At 45.3% G+C, this 21,838-nt stretch overlaps 1 protein-coding gene across 1 annotated transcript in view; it reads right to left on the reverse strand.

Moving 5' to 3' along the window:
* The window catches only part of LOC126282077 (lipase 3-like), a 191,985-nt gene that overhangs the window by 99,017 nt on the left and 71,130 nt on the right, over positions 1-21,838 (reverse strand). Inside the window, exon 2 of the mRNA XM_049981532.1 lies at positions 716-911. Coding sequence (XP_049837489.1) covers positions 716-911 — 196 coding nt within the window. The remainder of the gene's footprint in view (positions 1-715; positions 912-21,838) is intronic.

A 21,838-nucleotide genomic window follows, 5' to 3' on the forward strand; every position in this document is an offset into this window, starting at 1 on the left:
CTCAGTTTTTTTTATTACAGAGGGCAGCTGGCCCTCTGACCGAACACGCTGAGCTACCGTGCCGGCAGCACTCCGTAGCTACTCACGCTAAGCACGGGACCACGGCGCTCCTGTGCTGATATTGTCCTTGATGTTGCCTATGTTGCGCATGGACTACTCAGTTTGTATATTTTGCTTATTTTTTTGATAGTTCTATATAGAACTTCTTCCTGTTTTCTTGATTGATCTGTCTTCAGTTTTTCAAGGCCTATCCACTGTGCCAACTTCTAACTAAATCTGAGAGGGGTGCGATGGGGAGGTTCCCTTGTAAGTAGGGAGCTATTGTACCAGCGTAATCTGAAAGGAACCTACTCGGTATACAAACTGGACCTGAAGACTTGCCCGTATCAAGCGATCTGAGTTGCTTCGCAACCCCTAAGGTATCTACTTCTAAGAAACTCATGCTAGCACGTATAAATATCGCTTCTCTCTAATGCTTCTCGTTTTCAACTTGCCGTAATGTCCTACCTTCCAGACTTCTCAGAGGAAAGCCAAGGGGCCCAATTTCGAGTCCCAGTATGGTACACTTTAACCTACCTTCGGCTCTCAAGGAAGGACTCCCGTTCTCTCACAGACGTACAGATATACCACTGATGGTATCCCGGATGGAGTTGGGCGGCCACACCCCACGTTAACGTCCAGTGGCTGGCGAGCAGAGAGAGCGCAGCGTACGCACCTAGACCGTTGCGGGGCCCGAGGAAGACCCAATCAGTGGAGCTGCCGAGCAGGCCGTGCTGCAGCACAACGGGCAGGATGCGGCAGGCGCCCTGCGGCTGCGGCCGCGGGATGCGGTGCATCGTCAGCAGGTAGCCGTCTCCCGTCAGCACGGTGTGCGCCTCGGCCGGGTAGCCGTGGCGGCGGATTATGCCCGGCTGCAACACACACGAGCGCCGCGTCAGCGGGCGCAGCGAAAGGCGCCGGTCTGTGCGCTGTGTTAACTGGAAGACAGCACAGTGGAGAGGGGAGTGCGGGGAGAGGAGCAACCAAGCATTGGCTGGAGGGGGGGGGGGACACAAGGCAAGCCTATCACTTGCAGTGCGGGCATTACAAATTGCGCGTCATGCTTACACGAAAGCAGACGAAAGGCTTGGTAGTAAAACTCGCTTTAAATGTTGTTCGTAAACGAAACTGAAATCGCCACGTACATTAAAATATATATATATATATATATATATATATATATATATATATATATATATATATATATAAAGATGAATAAATATGTTTGTCTGCTATGAGCTCACAAACCATTCATCCGATTGCAATGATACTTTGGTGAGTTGATCTACGAACGCCCAAAAAGAGTAAAAGACAATGTTTCAACACAAGTCACTGTAGCATGCGTAGCGCAATTGGTTAGATATCTGCCCTCAGTAATAAAAAAACTGAGTGAAGGGATCAATAACGAACTCCACCGGGCGTCAGGGGACGTCCGCCACGAACAATTGCAACGAACTATAAGGAACAAAATGAGATTCTAAAAAAAAAAAAAAAAAAAAAAAAAAAAAAAAAAAAAAAAAAAGAATTAGAGGAACTTGTAATGCAACGGACCTGCGTTCGATTCCCACTGATCGCCATTTTTTTTCATTGTATGAATCCCAGCAATTTTAAACTATTATTTGTAAAATTTAAATATACCTAAACAGGGAATATAGTATAACGTAACTGTCAATTTCTATGTATAAAAATGAATGTATACACTCCTGGAAATTGAAATAAGAACACCGTCAATTCATTGTCCCAGGAAGGGGAAACTTTATTGACACATTCCTGGGGTCAGATACATCACATGATCACACTGACAGAACCACAGGCACATAGACACAGGCAACAGATCATGCACAATGTCGGCACTAGTACAGTGTATATCCACCTTTCGCAGCAATGCAGGCTGCTATTCTCCCATGGAGACGATCGTGGAACGGCTTGCCATGCTATTTCCACCTGGCGCCTCAGTTGGACCAGCGTTCGTGCTGGACGTGCAGACCGCGTGAGACGACGCTTCATCCAGTCCCAAACATGCTCAATGGGGGACAGATCCGGAGATCTTGCTGGCCAGGGTAGTTGACTTACACCTTCTAGAGCACGTTGGGTGGCACGGGATACATGCGGACGTCCATTGTCCTGTTGGAACAGCAAGTTCCCTTGCCGGTCTAGGAATAGTAGAACGATGGGTTCGATGACGGTTTGGATGTACCGTGCACTATTCAGTGTCCCCTCGACGATCACCAGAGGTGTACGGCCAGTGTAGGAGATCGCTCCCCACACCATGATGCCGGGTGTTGGCCCTGTGTGCCTCAGTCCTATGCAGTCCTGATTGTGGCGCTCACCTGCACGGCGCCAAACACGCATACGACCATCATTGGCACCAAGGCAGAAGCGACTCTCATCGCTGAAGACGACACGTCTCCATTCGTCCCTCCATTCACGCCTGTCGCGACACCACTGGAGGTGGGCTGCACGATGTGTGGGCGTGAGCGGAAGACGGCCTAACGGTGTGCGGGACCGTAGCCCAGCTTCATGGAGACGGTTGCGAATGGTCCTCGCCGATACCCCAGGAGCAACAGTGTCCCTAATTTGCTGGGAAATGGCGGTGCGGCCCCCTACGGCACTGCGTAGGAGCCTATGGTCTTGGCGTGCATCCGTGCTTCGCTGCGGTCCGGTCCCAGGTCGACGGGTACGTGCACCTTCCGCCGACCACTGGCGACAACATCGATGTACTGTGGAGACCTCACGCGACGCACGGATGCACGCCAAGACCGTAGGATCCTACGCAGTGCCGTAGGGGACCGCACCGCCACTTCCCAGCAAATTAGGGACACTGTTGCTCCTGGGGTATCGGCGAGGACCATTCGCAACCGTCTCCATGAAGGTGGGGTACGGTCCCGCACACCGTTAGTCCGTCTTCCGCTCACACGCCAACATCGTGCAGCCCGCCTCCAGTGGTGTCGCGACAGGCGTGAATGGAGGGACGAATGGAGACGTGTCGTCTTCAGCGATGAGAGTCGCTTCTGCCGTGGTGCCAATGATGGTCGTATGCGTGTTTGGCGCCGTGCAGGTGAGCGCCACAATCAGGACTGCATACGTCCGAGGCACACAGGGCCAACACCCGGCATCATGGTGTGGGGAGCGATCTCCTACACTGGCCGTACACCTCTGGTGATCGTCGAGGGACACTGATTAGTACACGGTACATCCAAACCGTCATCGAACCCATCGTTCTACCATTCCTAGAGCGGCAAGGGAACTTGCTATTCCAACAGGACAATGCACGTCCGCATGTATCCCATGCCACCCAACGTGCTCTAGAAGGTGTAAGACAACTACCTTGGCCAGCAAGATCTCCGGATCTGTCCCGCATTGAGCATGTTTGGGACTGGATGAAGCGTCGTCTCACGCGGTCTGCATGTGCAGCACGAACGCTGGTCCAACTGAGGCGCCAGGTGGAAATGGCATGGCAAGCCGTTCCACAGGACTACATCCAGCATCTCTACGATCGTCTCCATGGGAGAATAGCAGCCTGCATTGCTGCGAAAGGTGAGTATACACTGTACTAGTGCCGACATTGTACATGCTCTGTTGCCTGTGTCTATGTGCCTGTGGTTCTGTCAGTGTGATCATGTGATGTACCTGACCAAAGGAATGTGCCAATAAAGTTTCCCCTTCCTGGGACAATGAATTCACGGTGTTCTTATTTCAATTTCCAGGAGTGTATATAAAGATAAATAAATATGTTTGTCTACTATGAGCTCACAAACCATTCATCCGATTGCAATGAAACTTTGGTGAATTGTTCTACGACCTCGCACCTCCCGAAAATAGTAATAGACAATGTTTCAACACTCAATTCACTGTAGCATGCGTAGAGCAATTGGTTAGAAATCTGCCCTCTGTAATAAAAAAACTGAGTGAAGGGATCAATAACGAACTTCACCGGGCGTCAGGGGACGTCCGTCACGAACAATTACAACGAACTATAACGAACAAAATGAGATTCATTAAAAAAAAAGAAAGATAATCACTTGTAATGTAGCGGACCTGCGTTCGATTCCCACTGCTCGCAATTTTTTTTCATTGTATGAATCCCCGCACTGTTAAACCATTATTTGTAAAATTTAAATATACCTAAACAGGTCATATAGTATAACGTAACTGTCAATTCCTATGTACAAAAATGAATGTATATATGTTTGTCTACTAAGCGTTCACAAACCATTCATTCGATTGCAATGTAATTTTGGTAATTTGTTCTCCGTACGCCCACGAAGGTTCCTAGGAAAAAAAACACTTTCTTGAGAATATATGACGTCATAAACAATGAGATGCCATCGTACCTCATGCACATTAAAATCGAACATCGCTACGTAATACTGGTTTCCTTCTAACCGTAGGCCTACAGGTAGGGGTTGTGGTTGTTGGCGACTCCCGAGATGGGCCACCAACTGCCTCTTCACTCATTTTGATAATGTTTAGCACAACTGCACAATAAAAACACGCAGAACAGTACAGAGCAAAACAATAACGAAGCAGACGACAATGGCTACCTTGTACAACACAGTCAGCTACGTAATGTTGGCAGCAGTCGAAACTGCGTGCCTACCGAAGCCTCCCGACGTTTACCGACTTCTACCGATTCAGGACTAGGAATAGGTCTGCCATCTATAAGTTTACACACTGTACAGTAGCTGCGACCAGGAGCTACAGAATGGCTAGCTTTCGAACCATCCTGATTCATCGTCCAATGGTGGGTATTTACAGCCACTCTGTAAAGGGCAAGTCAGGTCTCCACCGACAGCGTATCGCGAATTGTTCAACAATGTTTTCTCAGCAATCGACACACAGCGTCTAAACAGTCACTGTTCATAATGTACCACAAAGGTGTGGGGGAAGTCGAGACGAAACATTTCATATGTTATGGAACACCTGTCGGAAAACAACTTCAATTTGGCCGCGTCGCGCTGGACAGTGTTCAGGACCATCGTACAGTATGCATTAGATGAGTATGTGCCAAGCAAGATCGTAAGATATGGAAAAGAGCCACCGTGGTACAATAACCGAGTTAGAAAACTGCTGCGGAAGCAAAGGGAACTTCACAGCAAACATAAACATAGCCAAACGCCTTGCAGTCAAATAAAAATTACGCGAAGCGAAATGTCGTGTGAGGAGGGCTATGCGAGAGGCGTTCAATGAATTCGAAAGTAAAGTTCTATGTACTGACTTGGCAGAAAATCCTAAGAAAGTTTGGTCTTATGTCAAAGCGGTAAATGGATCAAAACAAAATGTCCAGACACTCTGTGACCAAAATGGTACTGAAACAGAGGATGACAGACTAAAAACCCGAAATGTTAAATGACTTTTACCAAAGCTATTTCACTGAGGAAGAGAGCACTATAGTTCCCTCTCTAGATTGTCGCACAGATGACAAAATGGTACATATTGAAATAGACGACAAAAGGATAGATAAACAATTAAAATCGCTCAAAAGAGGAAAGGCCGCTGGACCTGATGGGATACCATTTCGATTTTACACAGAGTACGCGAAGGAACTTGCCCCCTTTCTTGCAGCGGTGTACCGCAGGTCTCTAGAAGAGCGTAGCGTTCCAAAGGATTCGAAAAGGGCACAGGTCATCCCCGTTTTCAAGAAGGGACGTCCAAGAGATGTGCAGAACTATATCTCTAACGTCGATCAGTTGTAGAATTTTGGAAAACGTATTATGTTCGAGTATAATGACTTTTCTGGAGACTAGAAATCTACTCTGTAGGAATCAGCATGGGTTTCGAAAAAGACGGTCGTGTGAAACCCAGCTCGCGCTATTCGTCCACGAGACTCAGAGGGTCAAAAACCCGGTTTCCCAGGTAGATGCCGTGTTTCTTGACTTCCGCAAGGCGTTCGATACAGTTCCCCACAGTCGTTTAATGAGCAAAGTAACAGCATACGGACTATCAGACCAATTGTGTGATTGGATTGAAGAGTTCCTAGATAACAGAACGCATCATTTCATTCTCAATGGAGAGAAGTCTTCCGAAGTAAGAGTGATATCATTTGTGCCGCACATGAGTGTCGTAGGACCGTTGCTATTCACAATATACATAAACGACCTTGTGAACAACATCGGAAGTTCACTGAGGCTTTCTGCGGATGACGCTGTGGTATATAGAGAGCTTGTAACAATGGAAAATTGTGATGAAATGCCCTTAGAACCAGCAACGAATTGACGCATGGTGCAGGGAATGGCAATTGAATCTCAATGTAGACAAATGTAATGTGCTGCGAATACATAGAAAGAAAGATCCCTTATCATTTAGCTACCATATAGCGGGTCAGCAGCTGGAAACAGTTAATTCCATAAATTATCTGGGAGTACGCATTAGGAGTGATTAAAATGGAATGATCATATAAAGTTGATCGTCGGTAAAGCAGATGCCAGACTGAGATTCATTGGAAGAATCCTAAGGAAATGCAATCCGAAAACAAAGGAAGTAGGTTACAGTACACTTGTTCGCCCACTGCTTGAATATTTACCAGATAAGGTTGATAGAAGAGATAGAGAAGATCCAACGGAGAGCACCGCGCTTCGTTACAGGATCATTTAGTAATCGCTAACGCGTTACGGTGATGATAGATAAACTCCAGTGGAAGACTCTGCAGGAGAGGGGCTCAGTAGCTCGGTACGGGCTTTTGTTGTAGTTTCGAGAACATACCTTCACCGAGGAGTCAAGCAGTATATTGCTCCCTCCTACTTATATCTCGCGAAGAGACCATGAGGGTAAAATCAGAGAGATTAGAGCCCACACAGAGGCATACCGGCAATCTTTCTTTCCACAAAGAGTACGAGACTGGAATAGAAGGGAGAACCGATAGAGGTACTCAGAGTACCTTCGCCGTCACGTGGCTTGCTGAGTATGGATGTAGATGTAGATTCTCACTATCCTATCGTCTTTCTACTTCACCGGCTTCCTCAGTCTTAACGTTTCAACTTCATTGCCTTCCCTCACTAACATGGTACACGGATACTAAACGCGCTCTCTTCTAGCACTTATAAATTGTAGAACTGATGTCTATTTTACATCAAAATACTGTGAATTTTAATGTTGTGGTCTTCAGTTCAGAGTTTAGTTTGATGCAGCTAGCACTGCTACTCTGTCCTCTCCAAGCTCCTTCATCTCAGAGTAACTACTGCAACCTTCAGTCTTCATCTACATTTGTATTCCGCAAGCCACCCAACGGCGTCTGGCGGAGGTCACTTTACGTGCCACTGTCATTCCTGTGCGCGCTCGAATCTCTCTAATTTTACATTCGTGATCTCCTCGGGAGGTATAAGTAGGGGGAAGCAATATATTCGATACCTCATCCAGAAACGCACCCTCTCGAAACCTGGACAGCAAGTTACACCGCGATGCAGAGCGCCTCTCTTTCAGAATCTCCGACTTGAGTTTGCTGAACATCTCGGTAACGCTATCACGCCTACCAAATAACCCTGTGACGAAACGCGCCGCTCTTCTTTGGAGCTTCTATATCTCCTCTGTCAACCTGACCTGGTACGGATCCCACACTGAGAGCAATACTCAAGTACAGGCCGAACGAGTGTTTTCTAAGCCACCTCCTTTGTTGACGGACCACATTTTTCTAAGGACTCTCCCAATGAATCTCAACCTGGCACCCGCCTTACCGACAATTAATTTTATATGATCATTCCACTTCAAATCGTTCCGCACGCATAATCCCAGATATTTTACAGAAGTAACTGCTACCAGTGTTTGTTCCGCTAACATATAATCATACAATAAAGGATACTTCTTTCTATGTATTCGCAATACATTACATTTGTCTACGTTAAGGGTCAGTTGCCACTCCCTGCACCAAGTGCCTATCCGCTGCAGACCTTCCTGCATTTCGCTGCAGTTTTCTAATGCTACAACGTCTCTGTATTCTTCTCTGTATACTTCTGAATCTGCTTAGTGTATTCAGCTCTTGGTCTCCCTCAACGATTTTTACCCTCCCCGCTTCAATACTTAACTGGTGATCCCTTGATGCCTCAGTGCGTGTCCTGTTCTCCCCAAATCGGCCCAGCACCTCCGCATTAGTTATGTGATCTACCCATCTAATCTTCAGCTTTCTTCTGTAACACTACCTTTCGAAAGCTTCTATTCTCTTCTTGTCTAAACTGTTTATCGCCCATGTTTCACTTCCATACATGGCTATACTCCATGCAAATACTTCCAGGAAAGACTTCCTGACACTAAAATCTATACTCGATGCAATAAATTTACCTTCTTCAGAAACGCATTCCTTCACATAGCCAATCTACATTTTATATCCTCTCTAGTTCGACCGTCATCCCTTATTTTGCTTCCCAGATATCAAAACTCATGTACTACTTTTAAGTGTCTCAAATGGTTCAAATGGCTCTGAGCACTATGGGACTTAACATCTAAGGTTATCAGTCCCCTAGAACTTACAACTACTTAAACCTAACTAACCTAAGGACATCACACACATCCATGCCCGAGGAAGGATTCGAACCTGCGACCGTAGCGCGGTTCCAGACTGAAGCGCCTGGAACCGCTCGGCCACGACGGCCGGATTTAAGTGTCTCATTTCCTAATCTAAGTTCTTCAGCATCCCCCTGCTTTAATTCGACCACATTCCATTACCCTTGTTTTGATTTTTTTTATGGTCAAGTTATGTCCTCCCATCAAGACACTGTCGGTAATTTTCGGTAATTTTCGGTAATTTTCACATCTGTCAACATTTGCTTTCTTTGGGATTGAAGTTACTATATTCTTCTTCAAGACTGAGGGTATTTCTCCTGTCTCATACATCTTACTCACCAGAAGGAAAGAGTTTTGTCACGGCTGACTCTCCCAAGGCTATCAGTAGATCTAATGGAATGTGTACTGCCAGGGCCTTGTTTCAACTCGGGTCTTTCAGTGCTCTGTCAAACTCTTCACGCAGTATCACATCTCCCATTTCATCTTCATGTACGTCCTCTTCTCTTTCCATAATATTACCCTCAAGTACATCGCCTCTGTTCCCTTCTTTGTTCACGAATGTTTTTGCATCTTGTACTTAGGCTCTTTAGATTTTTATGTTGGTAACGCCACGTAGCGCTCTATATGAAAATCACTGACTGTGCTGTGTGCAGTCTGCGGCTGGTTTGCAATGTTGGAATATGCTATTGTAGTGTTGGGCAGTTCGCTGTTAACAGCGCGTAGCGTTGCGCAGTTGGAGGTGAGCCGCCAGCAGTGGTGGATGAGGGGAGAGAGATGGCGGAGTTTTGAGAGCCGATGATCTGGACGTGTGTCCATCAGAGACAGTAAATTTGTAAGATTGGATGTCATGAACTGATACATACTGCTTAGCGTATTTGCACTTCCTGTTGATCTCATTTTTGAGACGTTTTTATTCCTTTTCGCCTGCATCAGTTACTGCGTTTTTAAGTTTTCTCCTTTCATCGATTAAATTTAAAATATCTTCTGTTACCCAAGAATTTCTACTATCCCTCGTTTGTTTACCTAGTTGATCGTGCCATCACTGTTTCATCTCTCAAAGTTACCCATTCTTCCTCTTCTGTGTTGCTTTCCGCCGTTCTTGTCAATGATTATCTAATGCTCTCTCTGAAACTCTCTACAAGTCTTGTTCTTTCAGTTTATCCCGGTCCCATCTCCTTAAATTCCTACCTTTTTACAGTTAATGTGCAGGTCATAGTCAATAAATTGTGGTCGGAGTCCGCATCTGTCCCTGGAAACGTCCTACAATTTAAAAACTGGTTCCTAAATCTTTGTCTTATCGTTATATAATCTACCTTACCTTGCAGTCTCTCCAGGCCTCTTCCAAATATACAACCTTCTTTCATGATTCTTAATTCAAGTATTAGCTATGATTAAGTTACGCTCTGTGCAAAATTCTACCAGGCGGCTTCCTCTTTCATTCCTTATTCATGAGTTTTAATAACGTTAAATAAACAATTAAATTGTTTTTCTGGTATTCTTACTACGACCGTACCGTGGTTGGAAGCGTTGAAATCACATCAGATTGTAAACGTAATTAGCTTTTTTTATAAAGTTTACAAAAGGTTTTTTTCTTTCATTTTCCCAGCTAAAAAGTCAAAAGTAATGATGTTACTGAAACAAAAAATTCAAACATCTGATCGACATGTTGAAATAACTTACGGAAATGTAGCTGGGTGACGTCGTCGACAACCGCTGGTATTTCGACAGGAGCATACACACTGCCATTTTCAAGGCAAAACTGCAGCAAGTAAGCGCTGTGCTAGCTGACTTAAAACCCCTGTTTCCACAGAATACTCTGTAACTTATTCGAATATAGTACACGCCGGGAGAAACTAAGGCTTCACATATGCCCGACAAACCCGGTAGCGTTAGTGGCCCAAAAGGTATACTTTAAGACAAAGAAACGACTCACCACGGAGGAATTATCCTAATGGGACGGAAATCTGTTGATGTGATGTACAAATTATTACAGTTTCAGAACATTTCGATGATTTATTCAAGGGGGAGAGTTTCGCAAATTGAGCTAGTCACTAACACGTTGGTCCATATCCGGCCCTTATGCAAGCAAGTATTGGCTTTCAATTGATTTATGGAGTTGTTGGATGTTCTACTCGGGTATATGATGCCTAATTTTGTGCAACTGGTGCTTTGAATCGACAAAATGCCGAGGTGGTCAGAGAGCACAACGCTCTTCTCAGTTGGGGACAACTACGGCGATCTTACTGGCCAAGTTCGGCGATCACGAAGACACGCTGTAGAAACTCTAGCTGTGTGTGGGCGGGCTTTAGTTTGCTGAAATGTGAGCCCAGGATTGCTTCCCGTGAAGCACAGTAAAACGGGGTGTCGAATACCGTCTACGTAAGAGGGTCACTCCAAAAGAAATGCACACTATTTTTGTAAAAATACAGTTTTCATTCTGCATATGTGAAAGTTTTGCAGTGTGTAGATAAATCCTTCCCGCTTGTTTTCAAACTTGGTTCAACCTGTTCCCGTGAGTGGCGCCGTCACAGCATGTCTTCAAGATGGCTGTTAGAGTTAACGTTCGTCTGAAGCAACGTGCTGTCATAGAATTCCTGTGCTGTGAAAACGAGACAGTGGGAAACATCCACAAGAGAGTGAAAAAGGTGTATGGAGATGCTGCTGTCGATCGCACTTACGTGATGAAAGCGGGCACGGCAATATTGAGGATTGTTCTTGCAGCTGCAGGCCTGGCACTTCACACACTCCAGACAATGCGCAGAGAGTTAACGAAATAGTGACTGCTGACAGACGCATCACAGTGAACGAATTGTCACGCCACGTTGGGATACGGGAAGGAAGTGTTTGCAGAATACTGAAAGTGTTGGCGTTAAAAATGGTTTGTGCCAGGTGGGTTCCCAGGATGTTAACAGTGGTTCACAAAGAAACAAGAAAAACGGTATGCAGCGAACTTTTGGAACAGTACGAGAATGGTGGAGATGAATTTCTTGTAATAATTGCGACAGGTTATGCAACATGGCTCCATCATTTTTCGCCGGAGAGGAAGAGGCAATCAATGAAGTGGCATCATGCAAATTCACCCAAGAAAAAAATTCAAAACCACACCTTCTGCTGGAAAAGTTATGGCTACGATGTTTTTAGATTCCGAAGGACTCTTGCTTGTGGACATCGTGCCAAGTGGAATCACCTTAAATTCTGATGCACATGTGACGACACTGAAGAAACTTCCAGCTTGACGTGTTCGACCACATCGGCAAAAGCAGGATGTTTTGCTGTTGCATGACAATGCATGGCCACATGTCAGTCAAAAAACCATGGAAGCGATCACACACCGAGCGAAGTGGCGCAGTGGTTAGCACACAGGACTCGCATTCGGGAGGACGATGGTTCAATCCCGCATCCGGACATCCTGATTTAGGTTTTCCGTGATTTCCCTAAATCGCTCCAGGCAAATCCCGATATGGTCTCTTTGAAAGGGCACGGCCGACTTCCTTCCCCGTCCTTCCCTAATCCGATGAGACAGATGACCTCGCTGTTTGGTGTCCTCCCCCAAACAACCCAACCCAATCCCAATCACAAAACTCAGATGGACAACACTGAAACACCCGCCTTACAGTCCTGACCTGGCTCCATGTGACTATCATGTCTTTGGGAAACTGAAAGACTCTCTTCGTGGAATAAGGTTTGAAGATGATGACTCCCTCGTGCACGCTACCAAACAGTAGCTCCAACAGGTTGGTCCAGAATTTTTCCGTGGGGGTATACAGGCGCTGGTTCCAAGATGGCGTAAGGAAGTTGAGAGGGATGGAAATTATGTGGAGAAATGAAAATATTGTTCCTAAAGGATGTATCTACACACTGTATGTGGTTGGTGGTTGTTAGTGTTTAACGTCCCGTCGACAACAAGGTCATTAGAGACGGAGCGCAAGCTCGGGTTAGGGAAGGATTGGGAAGGAAATCGGCCGTGTCCTTTCAGGGGAACCATCCCGGCATTTGCCTGAAACGATTTAGGGAAATCACGGGAAACCTAAATCAGTATGGCTGGAGACGGGATTGAACCGTCGTCCTCCCGAATGCGAGTCCAGTGTGCTAACCACAGCGCCACCTCGCTCGGTTCTACACACTGTAAAACTTTCAAACATGTAGAATAAAAGACGGATTTTAAAAAAAATAATGTGCATTTGTTTTGGTGTGATCCTCGTACAGATGTGCTCTGTGGGTGCCGCAGATGACACCCAACATAGTCCTTCTATGAAAAATATGGCACCCCAGGGCGTCCTTTCTAGCGGTAGGGACATATAGCGGCCGACATTCAGGTTAGTATCCCACGGTGCCTGGATCATCTCCAGACAGACACGCCTTTGCTGGTCATTGACGCTCAGTTCGAAGCAGGGCTGATTACTGAAGACAGCGCTGTTGCAATCAATGCGATTTCAGGCCGAAGACGTGTCTGAGAGGTGGGATACCAGCCTGACTGTCGCGCTTTATACGGCAGGACGACCAGGAGAGATGTTCTGGGGCGCCATTTCATTTCATATTAGGAGCCCTCTGGTTGTCATCATTGGCATCCTTGCAGCACAGTGGTACGTCGACGATATTCGACGCCCCGTTTTGTTGCCTCTCAAGGCAAGCCATCCTGGACTTACATTTCAGCAAGATAATGCACACCCGCACACGGCGAGAGTTCCTCTCCCCAATTAAGAACGTTTCGAGCATTATGGGCAGGGCCCTCCAATCAGATCGGATTTTTGACGATCCAAGGCTACAGTTGGACAGAATTTAGCACGATATTCCTTAGGAGGACATCTAACAACTTTGTCAATCAATGCCCAGCCGAATAACTGCTTGCATAGGCGCCAAGGGTGGGCCAACGTTGAATTTGTGAAGCTGCCTGTTTTGAATAAACCATTCATTTGTTCTAAAATCATGATCATTGGTTCGTCTGTACTTGTACATCACAACTAACACTTTTGTCCCATTTGGGTAATTCCTTCATCGGCCGTTTTTTTTTTTTTTTTTTTTTTTTTTTTTTTTTTTTTTTTTTTTTTTTTTTACAGCCGTGTACCGCAAGTCTCTAGAGGAACGGAAGGTTCCAATTGGAAAAGAGCACAGGTAGTTCCAGTTTTCAAGAAGGTTCGTCGAGCAGATGCGCAAAACTATAGGCCTATATCTCTGACATAGATCTGTTGTAGAATTTTAGAACATGTTTTTTGCTCGCGTATCTTGTCATTTCTGGAAACGGGGGAATCTACTCTGTAGGAATCAACATGGATTCCGGAAACAGCGATCGTGTGAGACCTAACTCGCTTTATTTGTTCATGAGACCCAGAAAATATTAGATACAGGCTCCCAGGTAGACGCCATTCTTCTTGACTTCCGATAGGCGTTCCGCACTGTCGTCTGATAAAGAAAGAGCCTACGGAGTATCAGACCAGCTGTGTGGCTGGGTTGAAGAGTTTTTAGCAGACAGAACACAGCATGTTGTTCTCAATGGAGAGACGTCTACAGACGTTAAAGTAGCCTCTGGCGTGCCACAGGGGAGTGTTATGGGACCATTGCTTTTCACAATATATATACATGACCTAGTAGATGGTGTCGGAAGTTCCATGCGGCTTTTCGCGGATGATGCTGTAGTATACAGAGAAGTTGCAGCATTACAAAACTGCAGCGAAATGCAGGAAGGTCTGCAGCGGATAGGCACTTGGTGCAGGGAGTGGCAACTGACCCTTAACGTAGACAAATGTAATGTATTGCGAATACATAGAAAGAAGTATCCTTTATTGTATGATTATATGATAGCGGAACAAACACTGGTAGCAGTTAGTTCTGTAAAATATCTGGGAGTATGCGTGCGGAACGATTTGAAGTGGAATGATCATATAAAATTAATTGTTGGTAAGGCGGGTACCAGGTTGAGATTCATTGGGAGAGTCCCTAGAAAATGTAGTCCATCAACAAAGGAGGTGGCTTACAAAACACTCGTTCGACCTATACTTGAGTATTGCTCATCAGTGTGGGATCGGTACCAGGTCGGGTTGACAGAGAAGATCCAAAGAAAGCGGCACGTTTCGTCACAGGGTTATCTGGTAAGCGTGATAGCGTTACAGAGATGTTTAGCAAATTCTGCAGGAGAGGCGGTTTGCATCGCGGTGTAGCTTCTATCCAGGTTTCGAGAGAGTGCGTTTCTGGATGAGGTATCGAATATATTGCTTCCCCCTACGTATACCTCCCAAGGAGATCACGAATGTAAAATTAGAGAGATTCGAGCGCGCACGGAGGCTTTCAGGCTGTCGTTCTTCCCGCGAACCATACGCGACTGGAACAGGAAAGGGAGGTAATGACAGTGGCACGTAAAGTGCCCTCCTCCAGACACCGTTGGGTGGCTTGCGGAGTATAAATGTAGATGTAATGCCGAGTGGTTCTAGGCGCTACAGTCTGGAAGCGCACGACCGCTACGGTCGCAGGTTCGAATCCTGGATGTGTATCATGTCCTTAGGTTAGTTAGGTTTAAGTAGTTCTAATTTTTAGGGGACTGATGACCTCGGAAGTTAAGTCGCATAGTGCTCAGAACCATTTGAACCATTTTTTTCTTTTTTTAGACTTAGTACATTAGAAATCCCGAGCGATGCTGCTGATGTGGCTTTTGCAGGCCTATTTGAGGTTGTTTACCGGCTTTGCAGACCATAAATGTCTTATACGAAATTGTTCGTCTGGACTTCCTGTACACCACTGGGCTACTTTGTACATACTTATTGTTCGCACCCTGTGTATATACAGGCTGTTTCACAATTCCTATTAGAAGTTTCACCCGCTTCCAGTAGACAGACAAACTGAGTTTAAGGCGCCATACCATCTCCGCCCGACCACTACAACGGGAGTAAGAAACTGATGCGTTCGCCATTAGGGGTGGAATGAACTGCTCCACGGACGCGCCGCACCGTTGACTTTGAAAAGACGAGGACCCGACGACGAGGAGCCCTACCCAGAACAGAGCCCTCGCCGCGGCCTGCTGTGGAGCGTAGTGGTAGGAAGTCATAGTCTCTGCTGTGAGCGTACCACGGGGCGGGAGGTCTCAAAGCGGTCAGACGATCAAAGTTATATCACGACGAAACGGCACATTTCTGAACATGGGTTGCTCGTAGAAACTTTATGTGGTAAGTCCACTACACGAACCCTAGATACAAAACACTGACTGTTTGATCACCCTGTATAACAGCAGTCTTTCATCTACGGTGACATCTCTTTCTGGAACACAGCTGTTTCTAAATTTAGCCGACAGGTAGCTCACAATAGGCCATACTTTACTCAGATTGGGTTGTGGATGGCTTCCTGCGTTATAGGTTGTATTGTCCGAAAAATGTAAGTTCTTCTTCAAATTGACAAACCTTTTGAACCCCTCTAAAAATTGGTGTGACTAATGTAGCTCTTTTTGTGTAGTACATCTGATATGTGGGTTTTTTCACAATACAATTTGTAACAATACTACAGCAAAAACTACGAACATATCAATTGTTGTTGGCTTCCATGCCGGGACGTTTGTTTGTGTTGCATATTTTTTGGTCTCAGTAACCAAAATTTTCATATATCCGGCATCAATGAAGTGTCTAAAATAATGCAACACATCTTCAATACAGGTTTCACAATTAATCTGAGGTTTACCTGTAAAAGGAAAACGTGGTGGAACAGGTGGTAGTGGCTTAGATGGATCTATCTCGTACCACACTCTGGCGCTCGCAGTGTCGCACTCAGAAGAAACTGATTCATCACTTCCTTCTTCCGAACTCTCTTCATAGCCATCTTCAGAACTCTCAGACTCACTAAAATATCAAACGCATCTTCACTCGCCATTTTCATAAAACGTGAGGAAATAACCGGCAAACTGCAAGAACAGATTGTAAAGTGACCGCTAGTACAACTGCCAAAACATTAAGACCTCCAGCTTAATAGCTTGTTTGTCCTTCTCTGGAATGAAATACATCAGAGTCTGCATATCAGGGGCCAGGGGCCAACAGGTTGTTATTAGGTTTGTGGAGATATGTGGCATTACGTCATTTAATTCACGTAAATAACAAGTCGCTGTCCACCCGCAGTAGCTGAATTGTGAAAAAAAAAAAGTGGTGAGCGCTACAGAATGTCACTCCTAAGGCTGCGGGTTCGATTCCCGGCTGGGTTGTAGATTTTCTCCGCGTAGGGACTGGGTGTTGCGTTGTCCTAATCATCATTATTTCATTCCCATTGACGCGCAACTCACCGAAGTGGCGTCAAATCGAAAGGCTTGCACCTGGCGAACGGTCTACCCGATGGGAGGCCCTAGTCACACGACATTTATTTATTTATTACGAGCAACAGTAACATCATAAATTGAGTCCGCCTTGATGCAAAACACCGCCTGTGTAAAAAGCAGGCACACGCCATCCAACGAACGTGAGTACACGAATAGCGAAGTAACAGCTAAATACACACCAAAATAGCTGGTTTCCACAACACCACCACAACCGCAAGTATATACCGCTGACATACGAATTTTACCTTTGAGTATTTGTTTACTAACAGCCGCTCACATGGTTGTAGATGACATGATGTTCGCTAGGTAATAAAGAAGACAACAGAAAAAAGAGCACAGAAAAAATGTCACAAACAGCGCCAATAATAGCTTAAAACATGCTGTAGCATACAATAAATAGGTAGTATGAAAGTATCAATATAAAACTATATTTCAAAAGACGATTTGTAAAAATGTAATAATGTTTTACTGTCCTTGTACAACCATACAATTTTCTGCATGTTTTAGATTAAAAAAAACCACTGATGATGGTGATATTTTTCGCCGAAACTAGTTTGGGATAATAATAATAATAAAAAAATAACACGGTGTTTTGCATCAGGACGGACTCAATTTGTGATATTTTTGACTAGTTTTTGTGTCTGGCGCTAACCTTCGCTTCCTCGTTGTGCCCTGCAGTGGTAGCTGTTGGTGGCTGTGGAGATATGAGTGTTTGAAGCGGCCGACATCACATGGTGGTTGTCACCAAGACATCTGTCTTCAATCTCATCAACGTACATTTTCCAGGGAAAAAATTCGAGATTGTTCTACAATCTTCCCAAGGTTTTATGAACATTCTCGAATGTTAAACAGTGTTTTCGAATCTTCTAATGTATTCTAAACTATTCTAGAATACAAATTAGGAACGGCACATATCTCAATCATCTGTACACTGACAAAATTATGTTAACCGATGATTCGTGCAACACAGGGAAGACAGTCGAAGAAACTCACTGAAAAAGTGTACCCGTTTATAGAGATAAAATACGTAAACAAGAAATGGTTGTTTGAGCAAAAAATATTAGCTACAAAAAAAATCAGGTAGCTCAACAAACAAATCAGCGATTACAATGTTACCAAGGGAAGAAAAAATACTTAAATCTTTTGATAGAATGGCGAACTAAGCAAGACAAGAGGTGTCGACGACCCTATAGAATTTTTAAATTCGTTCAATGTTCTCAGTATGCCCTCACAAAGAAAGTTTGTAATAAACACGATAGTGGGGGAAATATTTTCTGCAGAACAAAACGGCAACTCCGAATTCATACAAACGAAATTAGGATTCATCTTCAGAAGTCTTCAGTTTCCTGTAAGAATGGCGTATGGTGTCACTATCAATAAAGCACAAGGGCAAACATTCCATTATTACACTGTAATTTGAAAAGAACCGTGTTTCTCACACACACAATTATACACTACTAGCCATTAAAGTTGCTACACACGAAGATATGCTACAGACGCAAAACTTAACCGACAGGAAGAAGATGCTGTGATATGCAAATGATTAGCTTTTCAGAGCATTCACACAAGGTTGGCGCCGGCGGCGACACCTACAACGTGCTGACATGAGGAAAGTTTATAATCGATTTCTCATACCCAGACTGCAGTTGACCGGCGTTGCCTGGTGAAACGTTGTTGTGATGCCTCGTGTAAGGAGGAGAAATGCGTACCATCACGTTTCCGACTTTGATAAAGGTCGGATTGTAGCCTATAGCCATTGCGGTTTATCGTATCGCGACATTGCTGCTCTCGTTGGTCGAGATCCAATGACTGTTAGCAGAATATGGAATCGGTGGGTTCAGGAGGGTAATACGGAACGCATGCTGGATCCCAGCGGCCTCGTATCACTAGCAGTCGAGATGACAGGCATCTTATCCGCGTGGCTGTAACGGGTGGTGCAGCCACGTCTCGATCCCTGAGTCAACAGATGGGGATGTTTACAAGACAACCATCTGCACGAACAGTTCGACGACGTTTGCAACAGCGTGGACTATCTGCTCGGAGACCATGGCTGCAGTTACCCTTGACGCTACATCACAAACAGGAGCGCCTGCGATGGTGTACTCAACGACGAACCTGGGTGCACGAATGGAAAAACGTAATTTTTTCGGATGAATCCAGGTTCTGTTTACAGCATCATGATGGTCGCATCTGTGTTTGGCGACATCGCGGTGAACGCACATTGGAAGCGTGTATTCGTCGTCGCCATACTGGCGTATCACCCGGTGTGGTGGTATGGCGTGCCATTGGTTACACGTCTCGGTCACCTCTTGCTAGCATTGACGGCACTTTGAACAGTGGACGTTACGTTTCAGACGTGTTATGACCCGTGGCTCTACCCTTCATTCGATCCCTGAGAAACCCTACATTTCAGCAGGATAATGCACGACCGTATGTTGCAGGTCCTGTGCGGGCCCTTTTTGGATACAGAAAATGTTCGACTGCTGCCTTGTCTGGCACATTCTCCAGATCTCTCACCAACTGAAAACGTCTGGTCAATAGTGGCCGAGCAACTGGCTCGTTACAATACGCCAGCCACTACTCTTGATGAACTGTGGTATCGTGTTAAAGCTGCATGGGCAGCTGTACCTGTACGTGCCATCCAAGCTCTGTTTGACTCAATGCCCAGACGTATCAAGGCTGTTATTACGGCCAGAGGTGGTTGCTCTGGGTACTGATTTCTCAGGATCTATGCACCCAAATTACGTGAAAATGTAATCACATGTCAGTTCTAGTGTAATATATTTGTCCAATTAATACCCGTTTGTCATCTGCATTTCTTCTTGGTGTAGCAATTTTAATGGCCAGTAGTGTATGTAGCATCTTTTTGTGCTGGACAACCACAGAACTTATTCGTGTTTGCACCTAAAGTCAAACAACTAATGTGGTTTACAAAAGAATATGCTCTGAATAAGTTAGTTGCTACACAAATGAGATGATTAGTTGCACATTTAATCATTTCAGAAAACACATGGTAAAAGATCAAGCGAAGCGGACAATATCAGATGCTACAGATCCGTTGACGCCGGTGGCGCTTTACAGAGCAATCTCATTTCCTATCTCACTCCCACTAATCTTTTTATCTATATTACACCGAAAATATTTGCACTACAGTGCCAATGGTCCGTGTGTCTTGTCCGAAAACAGCGAAAATATTTGCACTACAGTGCCAATGGTCCGTGTGTCTTGTCCGAAAACAGACTCGTTCTATTCACTCGTGCTTTTGAGAGCATAATTGTCCACTTCACTTTTTGCCCTAAAGCACGTATTCAGCAATGCTCAGTTACCTCTCAGATTTTTTTATGGCAGTGTTTGTAATACGTTAATACTGACACAGGGCAGTACGGATAGGTTTACTGTTGAAAAGATGGCTGATATGCACCTCATGTAGTGACAAGCAGGCAGAATGAGTAGCTGACCGTTACAACTAGGTAAAAGTAGCTGAAGACGTGCTGTAGTTATGGCTATATAGGACTGGTCGAGTCAACAGAGGAGATAAAAACATGTACGTTTGACACAAACGTTTTCTGAGTATCGTACCGCGTCTTACTGTAAAAACCTTTTCTGGAGAAACTAACGTTTCGGCCACGGTCACAGTTGCCTTCTTCCGGCTCTACTAAATGGTTCAAAGGGCTGTGAGCACTATGAGACTTAACTTCTGAGGTCATTAGTCCCCCTAGAACTTCGAAGTACTTAAACCTAACTAACCTAACGACATCACACACATCCATGCCCGAAGCAGGATTCGAACCTGCGACCGTAGCGGTCTCGCAGTTTCAGACTGTAGCGCCTAGAACTTCTCGGTCACTCCGGCCGGCTTCCAGCTCTAGTGATGTGCGTTGAGTTGTGTAGAGCCGCTTATGTTTTGTCACTGCTGGTCGCTGAGCATGACATTACGTCATAATTTTAAAGACGCCGTTGTTATTATTGGTCGCTTGAGGTGGAAGGGACGGAAACTTTTTATTATAATAGGTTGCAACGGAAGAAGGAGTGAGAGCAGGTGTTGTCTACTGCTTCGTGTATTGCTCGCCGTGACTGGTGCTCTTCGGCGAATGGGGCTGCCGTGCGCAGACTGCGCGGCCGCAGTTCCCTCCCCCCCCCCCTCCCTCCCTCACTTCCCCTCTCCCAGTACCACTTGCGTCACTTGTTGTGGTGCGTCCTGTTGGACTTGGAGGGCTGGTAGCCAGCATGGGGCCAGCCTGTATCCATCCTCTCCTTCATGTTGTTAGGGTGTTTCATTCTTTCTATGGCTCCTGTGATCTTGCGTTTCACCGAAGCCGGCTGCTTAGTCTGTACGTGGGTTTTGTTAAATTTGATTTCCTTGTCGCAGTCTTGCCGGTGTTCCGCCACTACGGATTTGCTGTACTGCGCCAGACGAATGTAGTGATCATATCCATCATTTTGATTTGCAACTCCTTGTATTGGCCGTGATTGCAGTTAAAATTGTTGGATGTGAGGTCCGCCAGTCACGCAAAACACTGTTTTTCTCAGTACCCAAACATCTTTCGGCACCACTGTGCCATCATCAGTGGGTTTTCGTTTTTACTTATTGTTTACATTTGGTGTGCATGAATTTTCTGGATCACTGAACAAACCACAATCACACTGTGCTCTGGTGAAGTGAAAAGTGTTTTACTACGTTATTTGTGAAAAATACTTGTTATAGTTACGTGTGCATCACAACACCTCAGCATGATGCGGAGAATGGAAGTGCTTGCCACACGAAAACATGACAAGCTACCTGCAGTAATTAACACACAAGTGATCCAGAAAATTCATGCACGCCAAATGTAAACAATAAATAAAAAAAGGAAAATCCACTGATGATGGCACAGTGGTGCCGAAACATGTTTGGGTACTGAGAAAAACAGTGTGAGGACAGGGCGTGAGTCGTGCTTGGGTAGCTCAGTTGGTACAGCACTTGCCCGCGAACGGCAAGGGTCCCGAGTTCGAGTCTCGGTCCGGCACACAGTTTTAAACTGC

The sequence above is a fragment of the Schistocerca gregaria genome, chromosome 7 (assembly GCF_023897955.1).
Source record: "Schistocerca gregaria isolate iqSchGreg1 chromosome 7, iqSchGreg1.2, whole genome shotgun sequence".
Classification (NCBI taxonomy): Eukaryota; Metazoa; Arthropoda; class Insecta; order Orthoptera; family Acrididae; genus Schistocerca; species Schistocerca gregaria.